Source organism: Drosophila guanche, unplaced genomic scaffold, assembly GCF_900245975.1.
Source record: "Drosophila guanche unplaced genomic scaffold, DGUA_6, whole genome shotgun sequence".
Taxonomy (NCBI): Eukaryota; Metazoa; Arthropoda; class Insecta; order Diptera; family Drosophilidae; genus Drosophila; species Drosophila guanche.
This window is the reverse complement of record NW_022995750.1, coordinates 2,331,556-2,355,390: the sequence shown is the minus strand read 5'-3', so window position 1 is coordinate 2,355,390 and position 23,835 is coordinate 2,331,556. Positions and strand designations below refer to the sequence as shown.

Below are 23,835 nucleotides of genomic sequence, written 5' to 3'. Positions count from 1 at the left end.
CCTTTCCTGTGCTGTCCTTTCCTTGCCCTTGCAGCAAAAAGGATTTTCTAGCAAAATCCACGAAACGCAAATGCTCTTTGGACCATAGAGGATTCCGAGAATTTCCAGTAAGACTTCTTTGCGACTTCTTTGAGCATTCTTCGAGTGAATTTTCATGGAGTTAATTTTAGCATTTCGTGGAATTCCATGAAGCCGTTTGAATCATTGTTAGAGCTAATTAGAGGAATGGAATGGGATTTATGTTAAAGGGGAATCTTCCATAGTTTATATTGAATATTCTGCCAACTTTGGCTAATGTTTCCCTGCACTGGTATGCCCGTTTTCTTTTGGCTATAGGGTATCACAGTAGTAACATCAGTGGCCACCGACATTTGCTCTTAGCCTCTGGAACGAAGTTTCCATTTGGTGTTTATGCTTTTGGCAGGCAGCTACTCCGCTGATTTCTACTGCTCTCTACCCCACCACCCACTATCCATTATTCCACTATTCATGACTGCCTGGCACCCTCTCCCTTTTCTGTCTCTCTCTCTCTCTCTCTCTGGCCGGAAGTTCTACTGCCAGACTGGCCGCCATTTTCTACGAAGCGAAACGTAAAAACGTTTTCATCTACATAATGGGATCAATTCAATTATAAAACGAGTTTACTCCACAGAGAGAGAGAGAGAGAGAGAGAGAGAGAGGGAGAAGGAGTGAGATGAAGAGAGAGAGGAGCTTCACGTCTGGATCCATGTTCACGTCCAATGCGGAACGAATCCGGAACCGTAGTCCATGCTACCAATCTACATGTTGTTGCTGCTTTATGTTGCTGTTGCCGCTGCTGCTGTTACTGTGGATGTGGCTTTCGTTTGGTGCGCGGTTGGCCAGCAAAAGCGCTGACATTTGATGAATAGCTTTGAAATGGATTTGATTCATTTAACTGTTGCTGCTGGTGCATGCCCTTCTTCCGCTTTTTCGATTGCTCTCGGTGTTGTACCTACAGTTGGTGACGCTGTTCCGCCAGCTGCTGGTCCTGCTCGCCCATGTTGCTGCTCCTCCTGCTACTAGTGCATACAATTTGTAGAGAGTAAATCACATCGTGCATGGCGGCAACAACAGAAATGAGCCACGGACACAGTTAGAGCAGAGCCTGATGGAAAGAGTTAGTGGAAAATCCTTAGACAGAGCCAGAGGTAAGCCCCATAGAAAGAGCCAGGGGCATAGCTCTATACCAAAAGCTAAAGTGCAAAAGCGACACAGTTACACCAACGACGGAGGAACTCAATTTAACTTTCGATTTCTGACTACAATGTCCCCAATTATAATTGTATTTCCTCACAAAAGAGATTTTCTCTTTGGAGCGTATCTTCCTCTCTGAGTTTGTGCCACTTTTTTTGATAAATTAAGTGTGAAAACAAGGGAGGCTGCTGCTTCGCTTCTTAATGGCTTCTCAAATATTCCGATTTCCTTGATTGAGTTTAAGGCAAATTTTCGATTGATTCCACACTCAAAGATTGATGGAAAGGCCCTCCTCCATCCAGCGGCTCATTGCAGAATCTCTTTCGGGCATAACATTTTATTGAAAATTCAATTAAACTTATTGGCAGGCAATGCATGCGGCATGCGGTGCGTATGATTAATTAACTTAGCGAACGGACTGGCGCCGCGTTGCGCATACACCACGCATTCCACATGTACAGCAGCTGCGTGTATGTTTATGTGTGTGTGTGTGTTGGGGGGATTTGGGGACGGTATGTCTGGATTTATTGATAGTCATCTTGATGTCAGAATGGAAAATGCTTCAGCATCAGGACGGTTGTGGGTTGGTTGCATTTTGAACTTTCTGCCTGTACGTACGAGATGCCATTCAACTTTTGCTGACGGCTCGGGGGCACTTTGGAGGGCCAACTATCAAAACTGTCTGCCGCAGCCGCAACTTATATGTGTGGTGTGTCTATCTTTTCCTCTCTCTATCACTCTTTCCGCAGTTTGTTGTTAAAACTTTTTGCCCTCTCCCTCTCTATCTCGCTCTTTCGAAAGTTTCTTTTCGTGCGGTTGCTCGAGTCAACAGACGGGGGAACGCAGAGAGCCTGTTTCTAAGCAGTTTTCAAGTCAAGCTGCCATTTTAATTGATATTTTTGCTCTGCTTTGGGCAGGAGGGAAAGGTGCCAGGCACACGCACACGCACACTCACACGCACACACGTACACACAATGTCGCCAGTGTCCTGGTCATGCCCCTAAGGGCTGGTTGGATGGTTGGATGGGTGCGTGTTTTTGATTGCTGACTTGTTTATTATATTTCTTTCGTTTTCATTTTCTTCTGCAACAAAATGAAAGTTGTAAATTAATTTTGAAAGTTTTTGACCACTCTGTCGTATAGGGGCGTGGCTCTCCCGTCCCACCGCTCTCCGCCTATATTCTGGACTCGTGTCGTGTCGAGTCGTGCTTGTGTACCTTCTTCAATGATTTGTTGCTTTTATTTCTTCGTTTAGCATGTTTTCAACTTTTCCATTTTTCTCATACACAAATTGCTTTATTTTTGTGTTTTTTGTTGTTGTACTTTTTACTTATTTTTGTTGTTGTTCTGTTTCCTTCCTTTTGGGCTGCTGTTTCGAATTGTGTGTTCATTTTAATTAGAAAACATTTCGGGATGTTTTGTTTCGTTTCGCTTTTGCTTTTTTCTTAATTAGAAAATTGTTTAGCTCCTTGGGGCATAATTTTTTGCAATGCCCCTGCGCGTTCTAGAAAGCGAGATAGAATTCTTATTCCGATGGCAAATAATAAATAATCGCCAGGAGGCAAAGAGACTTTTATATTTTGTCGCCTAATTAGAATTTCATGTCCTGCCGCTGCGCCAGTGCGTGCCAGTGACTTGAGCAGTGGTCCTCGGCCTCGTTCTCGTACGCCCCATAAACAAGAAAGCCAACTATTAAATTGACTAATTAGGCAAGCATGTGTCGGGCTTCTCCCCCACACTGCCACCCATCCACACACATAAATACATACATATGTATATTCGCATTCGCTTCCTTCAGTTCCTTCATTCACATTATGCAAACACGCATCCATCGCATTGCCCCGCACCACCCCACCCCACCCGTTCGAAGATGATGATGAGTTGATGCGTCTCGTTGCCTGCTACCCGGAACCACTCTGGCCATGCATATTTAATGTGGATGCCTCTCTCTTTCTCTGTCTCTCTCGTTGGGTTCCCCACCAATATTAGATATGCAGGCGGCTCCCGAGCGCCAAAGCTTTAATGGCCAAAGGGGAGCAGGCTTTAAAAAGGGAAAACATCATCCATCTCCCATGTAGATGCCTTTTTGGGCTCTTCTATGGATCCTCTATCCAATTCAGTGCTCGTCCTGCACTTGTCGACACGCCTGCGCTGACATATGTACAACTGATGCTCCTACAGCGCTGAAGTCCCAAGCAGCTGCTCAACACCAAAAGCCAGCGGAGGGCAAAGCAAAAACAACAAAAAAGAAAGGTTGATTAGGTGTCACGACTGTGAGATACCCCTTAAATGGATTTATTTTTATGATAGGAAGAATTAATATGCATGGGCAAGACAAAGAGCATAACACAAATTTTACTCTGGCATTTTATTAATACAAACGATATGTTCTTATTGTGGAAGTGAACGCACAGTCGATAATACTCTCTACGGCAGTAGCTAATCAGTTCCAACGATCAGCGCAGGTAGCGCAGTCTACGTTTTTGCATTTCTTTCTTCTCCCCCCTCCATGCACAGTGCGAATGAACGCCACCAAGAGCTTCGATGCAGAAAGAGAAAGAGAGAGAGAGAGAGAGAGCAGCTTTGCATTCTACCCGCAAGCGCAGCCACAGCAGCGCGCAGGTAGAAACCAATGTAAATTGCAACAACACTTCTTCATCGTTTTGCTCTCTCCATCTCTTCGCCTTTCGAGTAGCGATGCATGCACGATCTTGCACGCCAGAAAATAAAAAATCGAAGTTTGCTCTTCTCTGTTTGTCTGCTTCCATACGAAATAGTCGCTCAGTAAATAGGGTAATTTCTTCCTGGCAGTAAATTTCTGTTGCATGCTGTGGTAAGTGCAAACACAATATACCCTTGTACCCCCTCTTGTGCGCATTAGTGGCGGCTGCAAAGCCAGCAAGCAGATAGTGGAAAAGCGTGCCCCAAAAATTGATTCCCTGGCAACAAGGAAGTTGGCCGCAGGACACTTGTGTACCACCGGTCCACGGGTGTTCCATTAAGGTCGTTGTAGTGCCCAAAGCCAGGCACAGCAGAGAACAACAACACAAAAATTGTTTCATACATGGCAATTAGCGTGCGTTGTCAGCGGCCTTCCCGTTCCGCCTCGTCGCTCCCCTTGGAGCAATATCCTCTCAGAGAAACTGCTTGTGCCCCCTACCCACAGGCTTCCCCCGAGCCGCTGCACCGTCCTCCCCGCAAAACAATCGAATTGGCGGCGGCTGTGACATGGCGGCAAATGCGAAAAATTGCCAAAAGGTATTATCTGCCTTCGCAGCACCTGGGAATGCGTGCACTATCTACCCTACTATAACCCCTCGATGCCACATATCCTGTCCCAGCCCCAGCCCCACCCCCAGATGCCCTCCTTTGTCTATCAAAAAGGTTAAACGTCAGGCGCCGTTGAGGTAAAGTCAGGCGAAAGGGCAAGCCAATATGCCTGACCCGCTCGTCCTGAGTGCCTCAGTCCCATTGCCACTGCCTCTCCCTTTTTATTTCCCCTTTTTTTTATCCCCCGTAGCTGCTTTCGGTTCGTTGTGCACAATTGTTGCACAATCAATGTGGCGCCTCCCGTTCGCATCGTCCACGCATCGTTCAGCCGAGTGTGTGTGCGGGCAAATGCGGGTTCTGCTGCCTCTCTTGCTGCCACAATGCTGCCTCTAATGTAAACCGTACGCCCCAGACGCCCCACCCACATTGTGTGTGGAGGGAGGGAGCCCAGGAAGGTGACGTAATTGCGTAGTCTAATGTGAGGCAGCGGCCTCCACGTCGGCGATGCCGGTGGCACGGCAGAGAATTGTTAACTCGGAATCATATGTGTACTCCACAACGTGGGAGTGATTGCTTTTGTGGCAGTTGGTTCCCTGGGGAGTGCACTGAGTGCCAGGCAGGAGGAGAAAAAGAGCTCTCTGCTCTCTGGGGAGCACACCTGGGTGCTAATGTGGCAAAAGCAACTCCCAAAATATGATAACCATATAGAAAAAAGACACAAAAAATACCCCCACCACACGTTCTGCTTACATACTTCAACTAAAAGTTAGTTCCATTGGCAAAATTCCATTCCAAAAATTCCATCGATAACCAGAAGTCGTTTTCGGTTAGACGCTCAATCCCCAATCCCCAATCCCCATGTGGGGGCGGTGTTGAAAACACCTCTGACCTGTGGAAAAACCTCAATTTTTGGGTTTGCCTAACGAAGCCAATCGTTGTGTTAGTTAACCCTTGGCAACAGCTACCCAGAGACCTTTCACTCCCAGCCACAATCCTTTGGCAGCAACTGCAGCAGCCGAGACACCCGTACACGCGAGATGACTCTATGGGAGTGAAGGCGGAGGAGGAGTACGAGGGAGACCTGGCTGCAGTAGTCGACATTGTTTGATGCTGGTTTTCTCTCGGGCGCACCACCTTTACAGGTGGATTTTGATTAATTTGTTTGCTTTCACTAAGCAATTTGCACACGAGGAATAAGACTGGGGACCTGCAACTGGGCCTGCCACACCTTTCCCCGAAGCTGTTGGTCTGCGACAGATACGAGTATCCAAGAGATGGCCATAAAGGAAGAGTAGGGACAGAGTTATAGTCCAGAGGTGATGTGGCAATGGACCAGAAATAGCCACACAGCCAGGGACTCTCACTCGCTCTCGCACTCGCACTCTTTTGTGTACTTAACACATTTACCCTGCAACTGCAACTGGAACTGCAACTGCAGTGCGTATGTTTGCATTTTGCGTGTCGGAGGCGATGGAAAGTGTAGAACCGTCGAGTAGAGACCGGGGAGAGGAGCGGGCGCCGCTTCCAATGTTTGTTCTGAATTGTGGAGCGAGGTTGGGGCATTGAGGATTGCGAATGGGATTGAGTATGCTATCCGGATGGGAATCCTGACTGTGTGTATCCAGGGGGATGGCAGGGTGGGATACAGGGGGTTTTAGTGGCCGGGATACGGATGTGCGCACATTTGTTAGCTGCCATGGGGATTATACAACAAACGCCCGAGTATTTACCGCTGCTATAGTTCCTCCATCCCCTGCACTTCCGCTCTCTCTCTCTCTCTCTCTGTATCTCTATCTCTATTTGCTTTCGAGGCAACTTTGGATACCCCATAGGGGATTTGGATTGGGGTCTGGTCTGTGCATAGGATATGGTGGTATGCACAGAGAGTGTGAGAGACAGCCGGAGCGTGGCACCACTCTTGTTAAACAATTGTTAACAAATTTCCCAAACGAAACCGCCAAAAATTGTGTTGTGACGTCGTACCCCTCGTTGTTATGTGCAATCCGTCAAGCTGAAAAGCACAAGCACAAGCCACAACTTTTCTCCGCTGGCAAACTAATTAATTATTTAAACAAATGCTGCTAAAAATCCCCACCACCCCCTTGTTGTTCTACTCCTATATACGTAGGTTGGGGTTTGTAGCGCACAAAAATCTTTATCGATAAAGTTAATTACACAAACACAAAAATATATGCAAACTCAGGAAAAAAGTTGTCAACTTTCAAGGTACAAAAAAAAGTTTTAAAAACAAAACTGATTTACAGGCAAAAAATAAAATAAAAAGGGACTAAAGTGCCGCCTTGATTGGGCCCTCAAACCAAAATAAAATGCCAGTCAATTAATTTTCCTGGCAATCAATTAGATTTGGTGGGTGGGGGAAAACAGCTTTTCTATGTTCGACAACAACAACTTTCGGCTCTGGGGAACCTAATTTGATTCTCAATTTGCAGTCGAGTTTATGTCTTGCTTAAAGTTAATTAAAGTCTTTAAACTAATTGAATCAAATACGCTCAAGTGCCAAGTACTTGTAAAATATATTTCAAAGAATTTTCAAAGAGGGATTAGGGGAGATTTTCTCACCTAAGGAGAGGCTTTTGCTGGAAAATGTGGGTCACCGGGACGGGGCAAACGCAACAAATCGAGCAGTAAAGTAAAATCAAAGCAATCAATAAAAATATCTTCACAACACGTACAGGTGCAGTTCTTCCTACTCCAGACTATTTTCTAGTCTGCGTTACACGTGTCATGTGCCTCGTTGTCTTGGCCGTGCCGCTCCACCTGCTGCAACTGCATTGCAATGCCAATCATGTGTGGCATATACAATTTCCACATAGTACACCTAATTTTTGGGGTGGCAGAAGTGGCAAGTTTGTCCTGCCCTGCGGCTGACAAAGGCAACGAACTTTCCCCGAGTGTGCTTTCGTGTTTGCAAGTGGCTCCTCCAACTCCTCCAACTCCTCCATTATAAATGCAGGTGAGAGAGAGAGAATCCCTTCAGTTCAGGAGAAAGCAGAGAGACACAGCATTTTCGGGAGGTAAACACACTTTTTGGCCGAAATAAAGGCCATTACCTGACCCCCGAGACTGGAGTCTGCGAGTCTGTGGCATGTGGCGTGCCCAAGGACACGTGAAGGATTCGAAGGCAAATGCCATTAGCAGCAGCCTTGCCCCCACCACGACTCTACTCACACCTGAGCCTGCAGCAGCAGCGGCAACTAAATTAAGATAAATGTATGCTGGTGGCTGCCACACAGTGTGGCATCGTTCTATTCAGTATTGGTGTGTAGGTGTGAGTGCTGGAGAAAGGTAGCGTGAAATATTTGATGCCAATTTTTCTTGCCACCATCGTCAGCGACAGCAGCAGCAGCATCAGCAGCAGCATCTCATTGCCATGGCAATGTAAATGTTGTCTATTTGCAGCGTAATTTGTTTTGCGGCCAACATTCTATAGCTTGCATAGTAGCATCCTGCCACACAGCCATCCACTGCCACACAGCAAGGAGGACATACATACGTACCTCTGAAGCATACCCCTGTGCAATGTTAAAGCCATCAAGCTGTGCCATCCGTTCCATCCTTACATCCTGTTGCGATGGCCTTTGCTTTAAGTCGATGGCATCCTCCATTCAATTTACATTTTGCGCACCACAGATTATTCGGTATATCTGTTGCTACTAGATGTAACGTGCCACACGATTGACATTAAAGAAGGAAAAGTGTTTCTGAATGCGAGAAACCTAAGTTATAAAAAGATCCAAGATCCAACATTTCATCAATCGCTATTCCCTTAATCCACCTTTTTGGCCAGCACTTAAGTTTCTTCAGTTTACCGCCACTCAATCCCTTAGTTTGTTACATTCTTAAGGATCTATAGATTCATTTAATAGGTCGTATCGTTTACAGTCTCCACTTCTGCTTCTACTTCAATCGCACTAACCCCCCAAAAGCACTCTCTCGCTCTCTCGGTCGCTGGCTGCAGCACAAAATCCCATTTTACGACAATGGACATTGTTCCTTCTGGCGCTCCTTTATCCGTGACACAGGGAGTGAGTAAGGTTCTTTATTTTATTCGAGAGAGGAAGGGAGAGGTTTTTTATCTCATGCTTGAGACAGGGCGAGAGTGAGTCTTGCTTGAGCCCTGTTTAAAACTGAAACTTGTGGTGCAGCTCACATATGTGTCCTTGCATCTCAAGGCGGAGCAGCAGCAGCAGGAGACATTGAATTGACTTTTGCCTTGACGTTTGGTCTCCTTGGCTCTAGAACATGCAATACGCTTCCTTCCTTCCTTCCGATCTCGTATGCAAGCCACAGGACATTGGCACGTGAGTGCTGGACCAAGGACTGTAGCTGTAGGGTCCAGTTGTGTCTGACTCCGTTCACTGTCTGACGACTGTTTTGTTTGCGGAATGCAATTCAAGAAATGTTTTGCATATTCTTTAAGTAATTGCCAAAATGGTTTTGTGTCTGCGGTTTTGATGGACATTCAAGGAATTCAGCAAATCAAACACAGATTGCCAGCTCCCAAGATCAGGGTTTGCAACCTTCTAACGAGGAATTCGCGTAATATTCATGCACTGCCTTCAACTTTCTTGGATTCCCCTTTATTCATACAGTTAGCAGTGTCTGTCAGACCCTCACATGTGTCTGTCTGTCTGTATGTTTGTAACTATTCTTTTGGGCATGCCCAAAACGACTTATTCTAAGCAATTTTGACAGCTGTCATTGCGCTAGACGTCTGCGTTGTGTTGTGCGTGGCAGTCTCCTGCTGATTGTTGGCCCCCGCACTTGTAACTCTCCTGCTGTGTCTCAAGACACTGACAATTCATTCAGCGTTCGTGTCCATTCATCTTGTGTGTCTGTGTGTGTGATAAGCGGACTGACAGCAGTGGAAAGTTTTCCCTTTTGACTGGCTTCCATGGCCTTAAAGTTTGCTTTAAAATCATTTAAGTGAATTAGGAATATGTGTGGCAAAAAGTTTTCCACCATCTCTAATGTAATTGAATAGAGTTTTTGGGCGTAGTTGGAGCCTGTTGTAATGGCATTAGATGGAGGAGAGACAGCTGTGGAGACAGCTGGGAATATGATAAATGTAGTCCGGTCAGAATATGTTAGTGAGAATTCCACAAAGTCTGGGGCCATTTCATAGATCACTCTCGTATCCCCGTGCTTGGTGATTTGCCCCTAAGTGGCTTTCAGCAATTACCTCTAAAGTATACACATTTCATGGCATAAGCTCTGCTGCCCTCTCTCTCTGTCTATTCTGCATGCTGACCGCATCGCAAATGCCTTATAGTCAGGCCATAAGCTTGCGATTAAACTGCCAGCGACAGGGACAGGGTTAAGGAGTCAAGAATGGCTTGATGCGAAGCTGGGGGGCTGTACGGCAAGTTGATATGGGTTTCTGGTTGCTCTAACAATCTGCATTACTCAAAGGGAAGGGATAGGAGTAACAGGGAACGCTGCATTGCCAACGTAATAATCGCGCTGCATCATCAACGCGTTCAGCGTATCGCAATTATGATCAAAAGCCAGTGAAACGAGCGAAAGTGTTCGACTCAAGACCGCATAATGGAGCTCCCTTCTGGGGATTGGCGACTATGGTGGAGCGGGGGGTTGGGGTGTGAAAAACTCATTTCATTTGCACCGAATGGTGCGCGAATAATTTTCGCTGATTTTGCACGAGTTTGCACCTGGCAAAGTTTTGACCTCCTCAGTGCTCTCTGCTCCAAATAGAACACACAGAGGAATAAGGGGTTGAGTAGAGGCTTGGGCGGGGCGGGTGTGGCGGCAAAAACACATTAGAACACATTCTCCTGGCGGGGGGGAAATGGCGATGGCGCGAAAATATCTTTAACGGAATCATTATCGCCATTTTTGGTATGCGCCTCGGCATTCTCAAATAGTTTTATCCACAAGTTTCCACAAGCCGCAAAGTGGTGTAAAAAAAAAAGAAACCAACACCGACACACACACCAACTTCAGCATAGTTTACCATAGAGTTCTGCAATTTAAGGTGATTATTGTGCAACCAAGCAGATGCCACAAATAATCGATGAGGATGATATCTGAAATGAAATGAAATGAAATGCGATAGTAAATACTAGCAAAGGCACCCCGATAGGCATTGACATTACAGAGGATTCTGTGTGCCACTGACCAAAAGAATGCAGCAGAATTGTTGAATATCACTCAAGGGCCTGGGGGCAAGCGAATATTCGCTTGCAATTTGCATTTAATCAAATAAACTGCAATCAAATTAACTGAGAATGCCATTGCGCACTTGGCCATTGGATCTGTTTCTAGCTGCGGGTATCGCATAGTGCAAACAAACAAAAGCGCGCGGCGACACGCTAAATAAATAGGCACCAGAAATGGAAATTTAATTATCCAAAATAAAGCAAATTCCATTAGGCAGAGAGAGAGAGAGAGCACAGCAGGCAGTCAGGCATGCAGCTGCAGTATTGAAGTGAGAGGAAATGCTCATTTTCACCAGCCTCTCCGCTCCCTTTTGCATGACTTTTGGTACCCACTGTTTTTTGGCTTAGAGCATATTGTGTGGGAGCTTTTTACTGCCAGAGAACTGTATAAGTTCGACTCTTGGGTATCCTTTAAGTCGACATCTTGAACTTGCATTTCTCGTTTGTTTGTGTCTCGGCACTTGGCATCGAAATTCCATCAGCATCAATTCCAAATGATGTTTAAATATTCATTAGCTGCAGCGATATATTTGAAATGCACTCACTCTCTCTTGCTCGGGGGGATTTCTTCCATATACCACCAGCCATTCCCTTACAATTATTCAGCATTACAGCTGCACCTTGGCGTCGTTGGCACTTGCTGTCGTTGTTGACAGGCGACGAAAGCCATTGGCGCATTGACATTCAATGGAAAATCCCCTTTCAAAAGCTCCACTCAGAGGCACACACAGCGTACTCGAATGTCGTAAATGCAATTACAATTAGAATGCATGTATATTGGTGCAGTCTGCTCGACAGAACACAGGACCATGTGCCACGCCCACACACACACACACACACACAGACACAGACAGAGCTAGAGCCCGACCCAGAACCAAAGCCAGAGGCAGAGGCAGAGCCATAGCCATGGCCAAAGCCAAAGCCCTTGGTCTGGCTCAATTGGAGCGCTAATTGCAAATTTATTGACTGCAATAAATGTCAGTAGAGTTTCAAGTTGCATTAAAATGATGCAGTTGCCGGGAATTACCCGACATTTACACTCCCATCCATCCATTCCGTTGGTCTGGTTTCGATTCAATTTGTCAGCTCTGTGGATTGGAGGCCGAATTAGGCATGTTGCCATTGGTTTAGACTTTACTCCACCATCCTCTGTTTTGCCTATAGTCTTTGCAGGCGAAACCCTAATGTACGGTTAGGTATCCCAGAGATATTTGCACACACACCACAAATGGCTGGGGAAAGCGTTTCCGGAGCTGGAGCTGAAACTGGAAGCTGGTAGTCTGCTGGCCTGCGAGCTATTTGATGTGCGGCTGCTACTGGGCAAAAAGCGCAATGTATTTACAAATCAATTCCATTTGTGCTCGGATCAATAATGTTAAACTGTGTCCCGATTAACCAAACGCAGGACGAACGTTATATGCTCTGTCTAAGCCACTGAAAAGGTTACCAATTGGGGAACTGATTACAGCTGAGTACTTGTGGCCATGAAGTAAGCTTCCACCTCTAGTTTCTACCTTTAAGTGATTAGTTTAAGCTCCCAGCTAGCCACAAACAGCTCAAGCAATTATATATGCTCCGTGGCTGTAGTAAAAATGAAATATGCACATTGTAATGCCCCTCAACAATTAATTGTTAATTACTTGAAACTACATGTACAATGCCCGCCCACTCGGCGGTAGTGTGTGGTTGTGTGTGAGTGTGAGAAATTAATTAAAAAACTGCATGCATAAACGAGCGCCTGCATTGCCAAACCAACTGCAATGCCAAATATTTGTAAATAAAAAACAGCAACAAAAAATCATAAAAATATACATAAAAGGATTTTTCCCAATGGCCATGGGCGGCATGGAAACCCACACAGAAGCAGGAGCCAAAGCCGAAGCGTTAAAAGCCCCCAGTTAATTGCCAGCAAATTTATGAACGTTTATGAAAACCCGCCAAAATAATAACTCAACTCAAAAACGATGTTAGCAGGCCAGCCAGAACCAGTGGCAGTGCCAGCAGCGCTTTTTGCCAGCACTTGAAAGCACTTCCTGCTGAAAGTCAATTGAAAGCAAGGTTCCAATATATTTCATTGAATGAAGCGACTATTCGATATCCTTTTCGATACAAAAATCCATTTACTCTAATAAAAATACTCGCTTAATATCATATTTATTGAGGTATCAAATATCTGCAAAATAAATAATTAAAGAGCATTGCCAAACAATTATTTGCATAACTTTTTTCGGGTATTTGTACGGGTTTTCGATTTTGAAAAATGTTGGCGCAGCGGCACTTTGATTTTCAGGGATTTTGCGAAACTATTTTCGATGTAGGGGGAAGCTGGGGTGCTGCGAGGATAGCCCTCTGGAAATTTTTGGTGCGCATAAATTTTAACACCAATTAAATCGATAACTTTTTGTGCATGCAAGCGTCGCAAAATGCAGATTATGTATACGCCGCGTTGCGCCGCTCCGCATGGCTGCTAAAATCGGTATAAATCGGGAAAGGGAAGGGAAGGGGAAGGGGAAGGAGAAGACTGTGTGGCAACGGCTCTTCAGAATGTAATTAGTAAATATATGTAAGTGGATTTTGACGCCATTTTCGCTGAATGGCAGAGGGAGGTGGAGAGTGCTTCTAAATGGTAATTAATTCTAATTGGTTTCTTTTTTGTTAAATGTGTCAATAAATTTGTGTGTGCTGCTGCTGCTGCTGTAACTCTACACGAATATCAATTATTCTTTTGGTCAATTGCATAATCCCCTGGTCATGAATCAAAACCATTGAGAAAATCCCCACCTGAAATGACACGCACACCTGTGTGTGTGGGGAAGACACATGCGAGGATATTGAATAAAAAAAAAACGGAACATAAATCAAGCCAGCAACTGTCTTTCGGTTATTAATATGCCCAAAAACCAACCAAAAGTATTCGCTATGATTTATGGCAATGGAAACTCGAGCGGGGATTAGCCAAAGGTGGAAGCTGATTACACACACACGCACACACACACACACACTTTCCCCTCAGCTGCTACGTGCACCTACTTGTGGTAGGTGAATTTTTCCTTGCGCTTTTGTAGCAAGTCAATTTGTACTGGGAATTCACGCAGTTTATGCCCCGACGCACAAATCATTTTCCATTGCTGCAGCGCCGCGCAGCCACGGAGCTAGCGCAGGGACTATGCATCTTAATGACCACCCCGCCAGGGGGTACACAGCTACAACTTGCCGCATAAATATGAACTAAGCTCCACACTTGGTGTGTGTGTGTGTGTGTGTGTGTGTGTGTGTGTGTGTGTGTGCGTGTCCTTTTTACACGAGTCGCTCGCTGAACCGCTTGTGTGTTTAGCGCAAGCAATTGAGCAGCTGCACTAAGTTTGTTATCCGCTTTGTAAGACGAGACTTACCGTGTACCCTGTAAAATGAAAGTTAAACAGGGACACAAGTCGGGAGAGATAGATTGTCACCCGAGGAGAAAGTGTTCCAAATGAAGATGTGTCCTGATGCAATTTCCTCTCAGAAGCAAAGAAGTGTCCGAGACCACTCATCTCTCACTACAAAACAGCAATCAGTCAAAGTCTATGTCCAGCTCTGCTGCACTCCTCACAAGACTTTTAATTCCCCCACACAACCTGTTTGCTGATTAACCCAAATTCTCAACTCAAATGCCAACCAATTTTCGAGCACACTTCCCCTGATGGCGTCTATCTTTGAAATTGATCCCCTGCTGAGCATCTGAAAGTCGTTCAATATTTAGCCACTTGTTGTTTCGGGGGTTTTGCTGCTGCTGCTGTTGTCCGGTTTTTGGGGGCTTTGTTATTACGCCTTTCAGGCTCTGGCATTTGTCCGGGTCTCCTGGCTCTCTCTCTCTCTCTCTCTCTCTATCTCTCTCTTTGGTTTGGTTTACGGATTCGCATTCGGATACGGATATGGGATTGAGATTCTGTTGCTGGTTTGTTGGTTTCTAGTTGCTGCTTGTGCGCACTGTTTTGGCTTGTTTATGATTGCAGCAAGCGGTTTGGCAGCAATTATTGCTAGAAGAAACGGCATGGCCAAAGAGAACCAGAGAGCGGGCAGAGGGGCAGTTGGAGCGGATATAATGCGCTCGGTTTTGGTGTCATTTGCCATGTTGTTGCGTTCTTTGTGTCGTTGTTCAGTGTGCAGTTGAGCATGAAATATGCCTGAAGTGTTTGCCGGTTGCCGGTGGGTTGGTGTGGACTGACCAAAATGTTGCACCACCCAGCTGTGGACTATGGAGACTTCCCAAGGGGATTTCAAGAACTATGCACACCTTGGACTTAACCTTCTGCCATTTGTGAAATCTATGCTCCAAAATCAACTCTTTCATTTAGTTAGTTAACCGCAGAGAGAAAGGATTGAGCGGGAGAGTGTGCCTTGGGGGTAGTGCTGGGGCGGCTGAGCATTCCAGCCACTGCAATGCAGCTATAAATTGTTACAAACTTTCAGCAATTAGGTAGAAATGTACGAGTACAAACTTGGGTGGGCCTCCTCGAAACCACAGGAAAGCAGGCCACCAGTAAAATAAATGCGCTTGCATGTTTAAGCCAAATAATAATAAAGAAAATCGTTTTTGTTGCTGTTGCTTGCCAATGCTAAATGAGGATACGGATACTCTGCCAGTCTCTGTCTTTGACTGAGTGAAGGCTGCAACGGCTGTACCTGGAAATTCCTGGTTTTCGTGGGGTATATTGGCTCTTTTGAAACGATACATGAATCTCGCAGCAGTATATAAAACACAAATAAACATAGTAAACCCTACATAATAGCAAAATAAAAATGTTTAAAAAATAAACAACAAATCACAAGATCACGAAACAAAACAAACATGAATATAATTGACATTATGAATTATAAACGCATTTCAGTGGCAAGTAATTACATAAATTACTGATGAAATAAAAGCAGGGAGACCCAGAGAAAAACAGCAGGGAAAAACGCTGAAAATCATAGAAATCAATTGCAGAAAAAAGTGGGAAATAATCATAATACCTAGCCTTGTGGGAGAGTGGGCGACAAGGACATAAAATAATGGAAGCGGAATATTCCAGGAATGGTATGGCTGGGCAGGGGGCAGGGCACCTATAAATACAAATGACAATAAATTGTCATTTTGACCATAATAAATATAAATTAAATAAATTCAATGAAACAAAAACCAGCAGCAGCAGCAGCAGCAGTCAGAATCATCCACCCAATGGAATGCATGAGCCGGAAAAAATAAAAGCGACAGAGAGGGAGCGAAACAAGAGACAGAAAACAAACAAAAACTGCACCAAAAGGGAAAGTCAACAATTGTCATTGTCAACCGCTGGCTGCCAATAAATTGCATTATTAGAGTACACTGTGGGAATCAGAAGCCCAATTTGTAGTCAAGCGAACTGCAGATCCAACGAATAATCTGCTTTTCTTGCGGTGTAAATAGTTGCAGAGGGATAAGAGTCGTAGTGAGGAATGTGGCTGCGGGTGCAGAAAACTATTTGTAATACAATCAGCAATGTTGAGTAAGCGGGGACTGGTGTCCCACTGTCCCACCCAGCTCTCGCTCAATTCTAACCCTCGCAGCCTCTGGATCGCCCTCTGCTGACATGCGTGTTTGTTACAGCAATTGTCAACATAAATAAAATTAAATTAATGGAGTAGGGAAACTCTCTCTCACAGACAGACTCATGCTATGTATGTACAATACGCATGCATAAGGACTGTGTCTGGCTGTCAGAGTGGCTGTCAAAGTGACCATTTCATTTAATACACAAAGCACACTGGCACATTCGGCTTTTGTGTGTGTGTCCTTTGTGTGTGTGTGTTTTTGTTTTTGTGCCCTCCCCGACAAGTGGAAATTAAACACGCACCCCAAACACACACACACACACACACACACACACACACACGCAGCCACTGACAATTGGCATTTCCATTTTGGCTGATCATTGGCATAAGCAAAACGCACACACGCAAATCCATACTATACCCTGGGGACGCCGTTTTGGCTTGACTAACAAAGTTTGTTCTCTTTTCTCGTCTCTTCTTTTTCTTGGTTTTTCTGGCCTTCATTATGCTTACAATTCGTCGCTTGTGGTTTTCCCCTTTTTTCTGGTCCACCTTCTTTGCTTGGTTCTCCTGTGCGTCTTTCTGCTCCTTCATTTTGTGATGCTCTTTTGTCCGAAAGATAAACGTTCGCTCTGGTTGATGCTGGTGTTTGAAAGGTGGCAAAATATATAGATTACACTGAGCGAAATTAAAAGGGGGAAAATATTCTGGGTCTTAGGAAGAGAGAGAGAGAGAGATTTCGATTTTATATATTGCTAAGCATTTCCTATTCATCCTAAAAGTATTCCTTGGACCCGATTAATCAATGGAAACATTTTAGTTAATGAAAGTTGAAAAAAGCTCTTCAACTTTTAGCTCTTCATATATTTGTTCATATGCTAAAAGGCTTCGCACAAATCCCAATGCAAATCAAAAAAATTTTCTACTCCAAACGCATTAATTTTCTCGAGTGCACAGCAAAACCAAACAGTTTTCCCAAGGCTTTCTTTCACTGCTTTTCTGCCCAGTCCTTTGTCTATTTTTCTCCCCTCATAAGCACACACACACACACACACACACACATAGACACACATAGAGAGAAACAGAGAGATAGAAATACAAATGGCCTTGACATTTCTTATGCTTATCGCTGTCAGTGCAGGCGTTGAAATTGTAATTTGTGTAATCTCAGGTGGACCAGGCAACCAGAGGCGAAACAGAGAAAGAGAGGGAGAGAGAGGGAGATTCCCAGAACGGAGAAAGCCACTAACAAAGAAATAAAGGTGTTGGTGTCGAGCCAGTCGTGAGGGTCGTGGAGTGCGTATGACTCCATTTGTGGGAGAGACGGAGAGCGAGGGAGAAACCACTTAAACCGCTTGACAAACTGGCGACAGTCTCGGGTTCCTTGCCCCATCCACTAATTAACAGCGACACATAATGCTAATCCAATGTGGGAACACCGCCCGAGGGAAGAGGGGGGCAAAACCTGACATTTATATTATAATTAATTAATTTATTTGTTTTCATATTATATAAATTACATTTAGAGCTTTCGCACTGCTTAAATCATACGCAAGAATCATTTTTTGTGTTGTTTTTTGTTTGAACTAATTAGATTTTTGTGTATTTGTGTGGGTGTATCTGAGTGTGGGATGCTGCGTGGATGGGCTGGGCGGATTTACATGTGACGGGCATTGCCAAAGCCGCCATGGCCGGACTGGCTGGCGCCCTTGTTGAAGCCCATCTGCAGATTAAGCTCACCCTCGTGGGCACGCAGCTGCTCCTCGGTGAAGACGCGCTCGTTCTTGTCCGACATCTTGGGGCCCAGAGTGGGGCCAGTGAACTCGGGATGCTTTTGTGTCTATCCAAGAAAAATACAAATGCAAACAAGTTTTAAATGAGTCTGCAAATATATTAAAAGTCGAAACTTACAATGCGTCCCAGGGCGTAGAGGGAGAGGGTGACTTGGGGAATATTGCGACGCTCGAAAAGATCGGCTGTCTGGAAGATCTCCTCCTCGGGCACTCCGTACTTCTTGACGGCCGCCTGGAAGCGCTGAATGTTCTCCATCAGCTGGAAGTTGGTGCCACGCTCCTGGATCTTCTTCACTGAGCCGGGCGCCAGCTTGTTGGCCAGCTTGCACAGCCAGATGCCGTCCTTAAGGATATCCTCATACTGTCCGCTGGGCACCTTCTCACCGAGCACGGCAAATACCCAATTGAGGACTTCCTGTTCTTGTTCCTTGTTGCGTGGCTACAAAACAGACAGACAGAGACGGAGAAAGCTTGTAAGTGTTTTGGCAATTGAAACATGAGAACGGCGGCCAAGGGCCAAGCCAAAGCATTAGGGAGAAACCGGGAGAAATCCGCAGCACAGATTGCCTTCAAGTTCAAAGGTCAGTGGCTGTGTGTCAGTGTCCGTGTCTGTGCCTGTGTTTCCATTTGGAAAATACCCAAATCAAAGCAGACTACGACAACAGCAAGAGACAGAGTCAAAGCCAGAGACAGAGTCAGCACAGAGAAATAGATTCATTTTCCAATTAATTAATTTTGATTCCAGGACTCGCCACCGCAGCCGAGGGGCCAATTTAACAGGACGACAGTTGACAGCGAAAGCCACTAACTGTTTTATTGAAATTTACGCAGAAAAACACAATACAAATTTCTACGCCCTGGGTAGCGTTCAGCCAAACCCGAAAAAAAATAATGAATGATTCGTGGAAAAGAGACTCCAAGCGGGGAACGCTTCCCCACTGTCAGGTCTCTCCTCAACACGAATCTAATTGACCTCCGGAACAAGTTTTGCTAATTAAAAACAATGCTAAAGCGAACCCATAAAATATTTATGCTGTGTGCAATGCGGCGCATACGTAACAATTACCCCTGAAAACAGAACTATTTTCGTAATTGAAATCTGATGCTTATACACACCACATAGCGCACACACCCAATTCTCTCATTAATATTTCGCACATTTCGCATTTGTGTGTTCATGTTTCCAATTTTGTGTGCCTTTTTCAGGGACCAATTGTGGCTTTCTGTTTGCACATTTTCGCGTTAAGGCCTGTATCATTTGATTTGTGGCAAGGCGCATTCGAATATCGAATCGAATAATATTTTTTGGATATGCAAATTTCTCCCACAAAAACCAAAATGTCCGCAAAACGTCAAATTGCATACAAAGTGCAAACATTAAAAAATAATAATAAATTTAACAATTTCATTTGAAACGCTTTTGTTGGTATTGCTGGTGTTAAGGGTACAAATGGGAGAAGAGTGAAATGTAGGGGATATTGGCCTCATATGGATGGGTTGTCTTTCTTTTACTACTCTTCTTCCATAGTTGTTATCCTTTAGTTACAAAACTCATTCTCAGTAAGTTCTCCTGTTGTGGTTGATATTATTTTAACCATAATTTTGTTTGCTGTTTATTGATTTTATTGCTGGTTATTGTTGGCGTGCAGCACAACACTCTGTTGCATGCACGCACATCATATTTCCAGCAGTGAAATTATTTATTTATTTAAAAATACATGTGCGTATTGATGGGTTAAAATTGAAGCTTGAATCTGCCAACACGAGCCTGGGTATCGGGTATCCTGCAACGGGCAACGGGCGCGCGGTATCAGGCAGCACGCTTTAATGGCAGCCAATGAACCGAGGGGATTTTAATGAATTGTACGTCAATTTGCATTTGCAATTGCTTCGATTCCAATTCGATTTCAACTCGCACTTTTTCCCGACTCTCTGTATTTCTTTTTTTATATTTTTATTTTTGTTTGGTTTTTTAATTGAATGTACAAACAATTCGTGGAGCTCGTTGTGGAGTGTTGTTGTTGATCTGCTGATAGAATTGCATTTCATTTTTGGTTCTTGGCATTCCCTTCTCGCTTTTTCTCTCTGTTTTTCTCATTATTAATTGGTTTATCTGGTTGCCCGCTTGACAGTCGTCGTCGGTTTCTCTTTCGCTGTTTGCCATATATTAAAAAATCATTTTGGTAGGTGATGAACGGCTAAGTGAAATCGATTGTGGTCAGTAGAGGGGTTCCACAACACCAACGGCAAGGCCTGACATGCTGTATCTTTGAGGTTGAACACTGGGGAATAATTTGCAGGCTGCAGCTCTTTAATAGTTTAAAGTTATCTTTTTTTATATTTTATATTCCCCTGCAAGGAAGTGGAATGTGTAATTCATTTTATCTGAATATTTCCCGTCATAATTTGCGTTTTTTTGTGTTGTGTTTTGTGGCCTGACCTTCAAATAACCCTCAACTTTGTTTCATTTTGAATGGCGCCCTGTTTTTTATTTTTTTGGGTTAGTTTATTTTTCCGTTTTCCGTACTGCTGGGTGGCTGGCTGGCTGGCTGGCTGGCATAAATATACAAAATTGTCATTTGTACATAAAGATAAACGCTAATTTTTGCTGCTGCTGTTATTTCAATTTGTCATTTGGACGGCTGCCAATTGCTGCGGAAAGGCAAATGAAATGAAACAAATTCTGCCTGACAATAAGTTCGTTTCCTTTTTTTGCTGGCTGTGTTTGTTTTGTTTTGTTGTGTATCAAAAGTATAGGTACTTTTTTACAGTCCAGTCCCCGCCGGGTGTCCTCGAGAGGATTGTAAAAACCGTGAACTAAGCACACGCGAAATTGCATTAAAGTTTCTGTTCATTTTCCTTTGGGTTTTCGTCGCTCTGTGTTTATGTTTATTGCCTTCTGTTTTGTTGCCAAGAATATTGCGGGCAGACGCCGACGCGCATCAACAAATTGCTTTGGGGGGTTCTTTTTGGCTCAACAGATTGTTGCTAAAAATGTTCCCATAAAATGTGAAATGGGTGTGAAGTCATCGTTGCATTTTCTCTTATAGTTTACTTAGTGTTAAAGACTTTGTGACCACTGTTAGAATTTGGGACTTGCAAATATTCCCAAATATGGCTTAAAGTATTCTGTGTACAAATGCCACAAATCAGAGATAGCAAATGTAAAATCGTTAATTAAAATATGTCACACCAAGAAATGTAAATTTAGTTATAAATATATAATAAAGCATATGGTATTTATTTATGGAAGCAGTTTTTTTTACAGGCATTCCCATAGGTCTGCAGAGTATTTATTGCATGTTCATTTTTGTGCACAAATTGAAAAGTTTTTTCTGTTGCAACACGTGTCATCAAATCATCAGGAAAAACCCTAGAAATATATTAAGCCAAGCCAAGAGTTTTTCATGCAACAGTGATATGGCATTCCCGAATGAGTCTATAATTCAGACTATAGTTCGCTTCAATTAAGCGAATAGTTCGTTCTGTCCGTTTGCCTCATTATTGAGAGACAACTGTCAACAGGGAACGCGGACATTTTTGCAAATTAATTATGCATCCAAAGTGCCAAAGGGAACGGCAAAAAGTGCTAAATAATTTATGCATCAAAAGAGTACAAATATTGTATAAAATATTTAAGCCCTGCCGCAGGTGGACAGACTGACTCCCCGAGTGACTGACAGAGTGCAATGCAACCAAAATGCAGGCCACGGTCTGGTCTGGCACTGGTTCTGGTTCTCGGTCTGGGTCTGGGTCGACCCATCGATCCGTGGACCAAAAATGTATGGCTGGTTAACTGGGCGAGCCCAGAGGGAAGCAGGGACAGCCCCAGCCAACGCCCCCGCCCCCGGCCCAGCCCTTGGGGCAAAGTGTCAACAAAGTGCTTTTTTTATTTTAATTTACAAAAAGTAGAGTGAGATATGGAAATGACAGAACTTCTCGTCCGAGCGATAAATGAGAATGAATTATGAGCTGACAGCTGACTCGGGGGCGGAAAATACTTATGCTAGTAGATTCCAACACACAAATAATGGATTTTTATAAGTAAAACTGTCGAGAGGTTGTAGCATCAAAGGATCTGTATTTTAAGTAGTGTAAATAGTCATAGGAGCAGCGTAACCAGTCTTAGAAGTACTGAAATTCGTCTTGGAAGCACTGTGGCCGGTCTTTCACTCTCTTATGAGACATATGAGAATGATTTATGATCTGGCAGCTGCCTTACAAAGTGGGCGGAGTAGACAATACTTCTGCCAGAAAATTCTATTGCCCACAACTGACTAGTATTCAAGAGTATATCCACATAATATTTGTGTCTGCGCGATTCTTAATTGACTATTTAAATATTTAATCAATTTAAGGATAAATTTTAATTAAATCGGCACACGATGTTTGTAATTAAATATTTTGTGTGTTTTAATTGCTGATTTAATTATAAACACATATACATACACACATACATAGGTACGTGTACTTATGTATACATTGATGATTACTGAATGTATTTATGTTCCATTGATTGTTCCACGTTTGAGTGTACATGTTTTATTTATTTATTTATTATTTTAATAAGCAGCTTCCCATTAACTGAATATTCAGACATTTTTGCACTCTTTTTCAATTTAATTTGTTTGTTTTCTCATTTCATTCCGATTTATGTGCTGATATCAGTCTTTGTGTTTCTGGTGTTCGACTTAATTGATTCGAGTATATATTCACCAGTACGTGACTTTCATACTATTATGACCATTTATAAATCTGTCAGATTCGTGCTGTTCTTGAATTTGTTTTTAAAAGGAAATGTTCATCTCTAAGAAGGAAAAGGTCGAGAGTTTTAAATGGAAGTTTTAGTCTTAGAGAGAGTCTAAGAATTTCTGCCATTTATAACTCTCCCATAATCAAGCAATGTCTTATAGCTTCTGATAATCCGACGGGATATTTTCATTTATTTAGGTATATTAAACACTGGCTTAAGACAATAGATCCTATTTGCATTTCCATAAAGGACACTTGAATAACTTGCTATTTTCTCTTTGTATAACTTACAGCCATTGTGCTATTTTATTTATTTAGAAAATGCTAAGGAACTGTGTAATGTGTGTGTGGCGCGTTTGAAACACAATTTTCAACTGACGCAAGTTGTTCGAAACAGTTTTCCATTTAGGCTAAGCGAAAAGATAATTTACGAAAATGCCGAAAATGTTTTTGGGTTAAACTAATGCCGTAGCCACGAATAGATATAGATTTCGCCCGATGCCAAAATCGCCCAAAATAAAGCCAATATGTGGGAGGCAGCCAAAGGGGCCGGATGGAGCAGGGGAAAACAAATTTAGATGCCAGCAGCGGAAGCTCTTGGTGACGTCACTGTGGCTAGACGTCGACAGAAGTGTGCCTTGTGCCAGTCGATTCCCTTTCGCTTTCCTCATGGCTGATGCCAGTAGAACAATTTCTAGCAATTTGCCAGCAATTATGTTAAGACAAGAGATCATGTTGGTACCTCAAAGATACATATGAATATATGTACGAGTTCTTGTCTCTGGGCTGTTGTAGATTCCTTGAATATTTTGCCACTAATTGCAATTGCTGGCTAATTAATTCGCATACATCATTTGCCACTTGCCGACAATTTTAAAAATTGCTCATGCGTTTGACAAATTGTTTTTCCACTCTACACATTTCGTTTTCATGAGCATTTTCCATACGAAGGTCGCATAAAGAAAAATCAAATTTCAAATTTTTGGTTTTTGGAAACTTTTGATGGCAAACAACTTTTTGCAGCACAAACAATTTGGCTAATAGCAAACGCACCA

At 43.6% G+C, this 23,835-nt stretch overlaps 1 protein-coding gene across 2 annotated transcripts; it reads right to left on the bottom strand.

Annotated features, from left to right (window-relative positions):
* Positions 1-13,942: 13,942 nt before the first annotated feature.
* LOC117586363 (myophilin) lies at positions 13,943-23,195 on the bottom strand. 2 transcript variants are annotated; one of them, XM_034276384.1, is made up of 4 exons: positions 23,072-23,195; positions 18,147-18,467; positions 17,893-18,075; positions 13,943-13,966 (listed from the first exon to the last, which is right to left on the bottom strand). In XM_034276384.1, exons 1-3 carry the CDS (start codon positions 23,075-23,077, stop codon positions 17,893-17,895), a joined length of 510 nt encoding a protein of 169 aa, XP_034132275.1. In that variant the 5' UTR covers positions 23,078-23,195; the 3' UTR covers positions 13,943-13,966. The 2 variants fall into 2 exon arrangements, with proteins under 2 accessions (XP_034132275.1, XP_034132273.1); XM_034276382.1 differs by lacking the exon at positions 13,943-13,966 and having other exon boundaries at positions 17,892-18,075.
* Positions 23,196-23,835: the final 640 nt, after the last annotated feature.

Coding starts and splice junctions, on each gene's coding strand:
- LOC117586363 (XM_034276384.1), bottom strand. Junction 18,076..18,146: donor TCTACGCCCTGGGACGCATT/GTAAGTTTCGAC, acceptor TTTCTTGGATAG/ACACAAAAGCATCCCGAGTT.